General features: G+C 42.9%; 1 protein-coding gene across 3 annotated transcripts in view; it reads left to right on the forward strand.

Annotated features, from left to right (window-relative positions):
• Positions 1–6,949, forward strand: part of LOC110523777 (ran-binding protein 3-like) — a 19,786-nt gene continuing 12,837 nt past the window's right edge. The window contains exon 1 of one of the 3 annotated variants that reach the window (XM_036977469.1): positions 1–480. In XM_036977469.1, the coding sequence (XP_036833364.1) occupies positions 270–480 (211 nt within the window). In that variant the 5' untranslated portion in view covers positions 1–269. The remainder of the gene's footprint in view (positions 481–6,949) is intronic. The other 2 variants (XM_021602788.2, XM_021602789.2) reach the window with 2 other exon arrangements.

The raw sequence follows: 6,949 nt of genomic DNA on the forward strand, positions 1-6,949 counted from the left end.
TATGTCGCTCACCACGCCCACATTTTCCAAGCAGACAGGAGCCACAATGTGGCGCACGCTCGGTAGTGAACACGGTATACGACTGTTCATTCATAAACACAGCGAATGCAAACTGACTGACAGTTGAATCGAGAGTAAGAAAATCAACAATTCCGGACAATCAAGCTTTTGACACCAAGAGAGCAAATCACCACTTTTATCTGGGCGTTTCTTCCTTTTCTTGAGGTTGTGTTTATTTCACTAGTTTGTCACAGCTTCAGATCCGAAGAATGAGAGGGAATCTTTCCCAGAACGAAGATATTTCAGCGTATTATTCAATGATGCCAGTCTCGGACTTCCATGAAAATGTTCCCTGTACGGTGGAGCCCGCGGAGAGTGTCTGTGGAGCGACAGAACCTGTCACCTCTAGACCGCGGATGGGGAATACCTCTCTGGCGCAGGATAGAGGATGCGCGCAGGACGTAGCTGAAGAGTTAAAGGGTAAAGTTGTAATTTCAGGTCTTGACTGTTAGATAATAATCTAAATGTAATTGTAAACTTAAGACAAAAATAAATGTATTGTCATAACGCTACACAGTACTGTTATTCCCTATATTCTCAATGTGACAAGCCTTTTAATAGATAGGCCCTGCAGCAAAAATGGAACTCATTTTTTATTTTTATTTTATTTTACCTTTATTTAACCAGGTAGGCAAGTTGAGAATAAGTTCTCATTTACAATTGCGACCTGGCCAAGATAAAGCAAAGCAGTTCGACAGATACAACGACACAGAGTTACACATGGAGTAAAACAAACATACAGTCAATAATACAGTATAAACAAGTCTATATACAATGTGAGCAAATGAGGTGAGAAGGGAGGTAAAGGCAAAAAAGGCCATGGTGGCGAAGTAAATACAATATAGCAAGTAAAACACTGGAATGGTAGTTTTGCAATGGAAGAATGTGAAAAGTAGAAATAAAAATAATGGGGTGCAAAGGAGCAAAATAAATTAATTAATTAAATACAGTTGGGAAAGAGGTAGTTGTTTGGGCTAAATTATAGGTGGGCTATGTACAGGTGCAGTAATCTGTGAGCTGCTCTGACAGTTGGTGCTTAAAGCTAGTGAGGGAGATAAGTGTTTCCAGTTTCAGAGATTTTTGTAGTTCGTTCCAGTCATTGGCAGCAGAGAACTGGAAAGAGAGGCGGCCAAAGAAAGAATTGGTTTTGGGGGTGACTAGAGAGATATATATACCTGCTGGAGCGTGTGCTACAGGTGGGATATATACTTATGCCCAAAAAATACATAGATTTCGAAAAAAAAAACAATTTTTTTTACTGTGTCACATATCATGTGATCTTTGCTCTTACAGTAGTGACATTTATATTTAATCATATGTAACAGTATTGCTGTTACACATCAACTGCACACATCAACAACAGGCACCTTGGAAGCGTCGTTACCCATCGCCCCACAAAGTCGGCGGCCCTTACAGAACAAGGGGAACAACTACTTCAAGGTCCTCAGAGCGAGTGACGTCACTGATTGAAACGGTATTAGCGCGCACCACCGCTAACTAGCTAGCCATTTCACATCGGACACACACACACACACTGTAACCTGATGCAGTATCTCTAGGGTTCTTGTTTAACTTCATAGAGTACACAAGCTTAGACTTTCTGTGGGCTCTGGTCAGGTTCTTATCTCAGGCCTGTAAAAGGTGGGAGGTATCAGTAAATACACTATATATACACAATTATGTGGACACCCTTTCAAATTAGTGGATTCGGCTATTTCAGTCACTCATGTTGCTGACAGCTGTATAAAATCAAGAACACAGCCATAGACAAACATTGGCAGTAGAATGGCCTTACTGAAGAGCTTAGTGATTTTCCAACAAGTCAGTTCGTAAAATTTCTGCCCAGATAGAGCTGCCCCAGTCAACTGTAAGTGCTGTTATTGTGAAGTGGAAATGTCTAGGAGCAAAAACAACTCAGCCGCGAAGTGGTAGACCCCAAAAGCTCACAGAATGGCAGAGCCAAGTGCTGAAGCGCGTATAAAATTGTCGGTCCACGGTTGCAACACTTACTACCAAGTTCCAACTGCCACTGGAAGCAATGTCAGCACAATAACTCTTCATTGGGAGCTTCACAAAATGGGTTTCCATGACGTTCTCTGGAGTGATGAATCACTCTTCAACATCTGGCACTTCGTTGGACGAATATGGGTTTGGTGGATGCCAGGAGAACACTACCTGCCCAAAATGCATAGTGCTAACTGTAAAGTTTGTTGGTAGGACCCTTAATTCCAGTGAAAGGGAAATTTTAACGCTACAGCATACAATGACATTCTAGACGGTTCTGTTCTTCCAACATTGTGGCAACAGTTTGGGGAAGGCCCATTCCTGTTTCAGCATGACAATGCCCCTGTGCACGAAGCGAGGTCCATACAGAAAGGTTTTGTTGAGCTTGGTGTCGAAGAACTTGACTGGTCTGCACAGAGCCCTGACCTCAACCCCATCTACCACCTTTGGGATGAATTGGAACGCAGAGTGCGAGCTAGGCAGTATCGCCCAACATCAGTACCCGTCCTCACTAATGCTCTTGTGGCTGAATGGAAGCAAGTCCTCATAGCAATGTTTAAACATCTAGTGGAAAGCCTTCCCAGAAGAGTGGAGACTGTTATAGCAGCAAAGGGGGTATCAACTCCATGTTAATATCTGTGATTTTGGAATGAGATGTTTGACGAGCAGCTGTCCACATACTTTTGGTCATGTAGTGTAGCTGATCAATCAGCACTGATGATATCGCTGATGAGAGCTTCCACACAACTATGAAGCATGGAAGCTTTTTTAGAGCATCCCTCTGGCTGTAAAGAGAAACAATTGGCATGCTGATTTTATGGGAAATGATGCAGCAGGATGAATGTATGGTTCAGTAAATGAACTGATTTATAATACTGCTTGGATCTTAATAAATCTTTTCTTGTTGATGCTCTTGAACCAAGCCTGTAAACCACTTAAGGTTACAGAGTCCACTTATTTAAACAAGAACCAGATCAGGCTAGCTAATTCTACACCATGCCCAATGCCTAGCCACTTTCTCAAATTCGAGCGTGAAACCCCCCCCCCCCCACCGTCCTCCATAACTCCAGCCCCTCTCTCCCCTATAGTGTCATGTTCCAGACTGAAGATATGAAAACCCATACTAGATCATTCTATTGCAACAAGGAAGTGTTTTGTCAGGTCAAAAAAAACATCTGCAAGAGAAGCAGAGCATTTTCAAGGTTTCACAGGGTTCTGAACGAGAGATATTTAGCATTTACTGTACTTTCAATGATAACCCATTCCCAGCTGTTTGCTGTAAGGGAGACAATAAGCATGGTGAGATAAGTGTTGAGGACGAGGCCATCAAGGTAACCAAATTATTAAAGATTTGTTCAATAAACCATCGTTAAATTATGATTCCTGATTTTCCCAGGAAAATCACATGCTCAGACCTTGTTTTCCCCTACGTTCCCAGTAAAAGTCTGTTTTCATCTAGAGCTGCAAAGCTAACAAAGTTATGACAAGTGATTAATGAGCCTGTGACTGAGATCTCAGTGAGTTAGATATTCCCGTGCCCATAGTTGGAGGTTGTAAGTAGCCTCGCATTCTTATGGGGCGAAGCACTCTGTTTAATAGCCTGTTAGAGGCCCAGTCTGGCTTATCCCCCAGCAGTCAGAGAGCATCCAGGGGGGGCTCCAGGACTGTCTGTGTGTTTAGATTTGTAGACCCTTTGGAGGGGGTCCTTGGCTGGAATCTGGGGAATCAGCAGAGCCACGGTTTTCTTGCAGTATTTCCTGTTCTAAATTAGAATGATGACGGTGACAGAGAACATTTGACAAAAACACATTTACTTGAAGAACAGCGCAGATGCAAAGTTTGGTAACAGACTGACGGTTTGTGCTGTTTTGTGTGACGTCATTCTGTTACCGAACACTGCATCGACACTGTTCTTCAAGTAAATGTGTTTTTGTAAACATTTCTGTGGAAATTGTTAAAAAATAGTCATTTTGCATAGAGTTGGTTTGTTTAACTTTGCAATCATTGGGTTTTGTTTGACATACATTTTAAAATGAAAAATCTGAGTCTTAGCATTACTCGGTTACTGTGGAATTGCCCATAGTTCATTATGAGTTCATAGTCGTTCTGTACAACAGAGCTAAATTTAACTGACATGCGTGGAGTGTTTGTGTGCAAAGCAATTAACATATATTGGCGAGTGACACTTATTAGTTGTGGCCAGTTGCTGCTGAAATGCACACTATAAATATGATTTTGTTAAGTTCACGAATCCAGAACTCACATTCTTGTATTAGAAGATGAATGCTGTTTTTGTCTGACTAGTTTATATCCATGTCTGTAACCATCTGCTTGCCCATTATGCTGTGATGCAGCTGTATGCTGGCCATGTTTTCTGTTTGTGGTCTTTCATGTTGGTTTTTCTAATGTAATCCCAGCTGCCTAAATGAAGCCCAGATGTACTGCTAGACTGAGCTATTGGTGTGTTCTTGTTTGGGTGATCTGAGAACAGTTATTGTAACCACTAACCACTGCAACTCCAATTGGGCCCGCAGCCAGCAAGTGTGTGAATAGAGGCTCTCTTCGCATGGAACATGTGACAGTGGGTACGCTCTATCAGGGGGAAGACAAGGGGAAGCAAGGCAGAGTTATGAGGGGGATGGTGGCTTGGTGGGGGTGGGCCCTCTGCCCCTTTAAATGAAATGTTTCCAGATTTCTTTGAAATATGACCTAAAATTACTTCTTTTTTTTATTACAAAAAAGTGTAATTAAGTATGTTAAAAAAACTGCTTTTCTGTGTTGGAATGGTGTGGGCGTACCCCAAGAAAAGAACGGTGTGGGCGTATACCCTTGATAAAAAAATATTTATGCGAGTAGACCCCTGATTGGCCAGCTCATATTTGTGACCAAAGCATACTGTAAATTGGAGAAAACCTCAGGAGTATGACAGTTTGAGGTGGGGTTTTCTCCAATTTACAGTAGGCTTTGGCCACAAATATGAGTATAGGAAGAATCAACAACATTATTAGGTATGAGATAACAGAAACTTTTAAACGTTAGATTTTCACTGGACAGTTTATTTAACCCAGACTAGCCCCTGAGTGGCATTCTGGAGTCCAGAGTGGCCCAGTCTGAGGCAGCTTAGGGTGAGTGCCCCCTCCTCTCCCCCATTCCTGCTCCTAACAGAGACAAGGACATTTCTGAAACTGTGCATGTGTTTGTGTGTTTTCAATGGGCTCTCCTCTGGGTATCTTTGTCAGGGCAGAGGTTTGTGGAGCCAGCTACAGCTCGAAGAGAAGCACACTGCCTCTCTACAGTTCCATTACATTAACCCTAGCAGAGGACAGAGAGACCATACTTTAACAAACAGTTCCAATCTTTTACCTGTGTATTCCAAAACCAGGAACTAGGGAACATCAAACAATAATATTTAATACAAAATCTGGATGAAAAATTGATTTTAACCAAATTAAAGTATTACCCATGGAAAAGCTACATGGATCGCTTTGAGTAGGCTTACTGTTGTTTTTGCCTCTGCTGCTGAAAGGCTCTGCTAAAGCAGTGTGAGGTATCTACAGTAAAGACAAGTTAGTGTTTCTTCCTTATACAGTCTGAAATAGAATGATTTAGCTGTGAGTCAGTACAAGTGTTTGGCCTATGTAGGCCTGTACCACATGGCTGTACCGTGTGGTTATTGTTTCTGCAGGGTGGATTAGCTGTGCGGGCATGAATCTGTGCGCATGCGCGTGCTGTGTGTGTTTCTGCCTGTGCTAATCTCCGAGCCCGGATGCCTGGTCATCACAGGGTTGGATGGAAGACCAACGTGACTGAGGGAGAGCACAGCACACAGATCCCATGATGATTCAGCCATCCATCATTCTCTCTGCTGGGTTCTCCTGACCTTGGTGTCGTTCAGCTAGTACACACACACACACATACACACACGTACACACACACACGTACACACACACACGTACACACACACACACACACACACACACACACACACGAGGCAGACATAACTGAAGGAGATCAAAACACAACGACACACACATACAGCTTGTCCTGTGGCAGGGCTGAACACATCTACAGTAGCAACTATCTCTGTTGTGAAGCTGAACTGCTTTATCAAAGGGCAGCTTTGTCTTGGTTGGATCTCATCATGATAGATGCGTTCATTCACTATGAGAGGTCTCAGGAATGATTCACTTCTGCGCTGAGCATGGACAGGGCATGTGCATCTCTATTGACGTCACTCTTCATAGATCACCATTGTGTGGTCCTCTGGAGCTTGCCACTGCCAGATTGCAGTGCTCCTCAGCTTTTTCTACCAGAGACAGGCATGTAAGGGGTTTTTCTGAGGATCACTTTTAAATAAAAACTTGAATTTGAAAACGTATTAAGTTAAGTCATTAACTTAGACAGACCTTGTCTGCAATATTCCAGGGAATTGTCAGAGTGCGTGCTCTTTTAAGCTCAAAGGAAGCTAGCTTCTTTTCTTTTTAATACTGTTTATTTAATACCCTCCTCTCTAACTTATGTAATGACCCTTGTAATCCGTGATGTGGAAAATAATCGTCTTTCATAAAGAGTTGGCCTGCCTGCTGCTCTCTGGCGTTAGCCTGACATTGCTTATTGGAATTGCTCATGACGTGTGATACGTAGGGCCCTCGGCCGAGGTCAGGTGCTGCCTATCCTCTGGATGAGCTGGCTGACCTGTGGACCCTCAGACCTAAGGCAACAGCAACATTACATAGTTAATATAACACTGAGAGAGTGTCTGCCCATACAGAGGATAGGAGAGGAGGAGGGGTGTAGGGGAGGAAGAGGAGAGAGAAGGAAGGAAGAGGAGGAAAGTTTGGGGAAGAAGAGTCGAGATGGGTGGAGATGCAATGTGTAAAAAAAA

The sequence above is a fragment of the Oncorhynchus mykiss genome, chromosome 5, assembly GCF_013265735.2.
Source record: "Oncorhynchus mykiss isolate Arlee chromosome 5, USDA_OmykA_1.1, whole genome shotgun sequence".
NCBI classification, from domain to species: domain Eukaryota; kingdom Metazoa; phylum Chordata; class Actinopteri; order Salmoniformes; family Salmonidae; genus Oncorhynchus; species Oncorhynchus mykiss.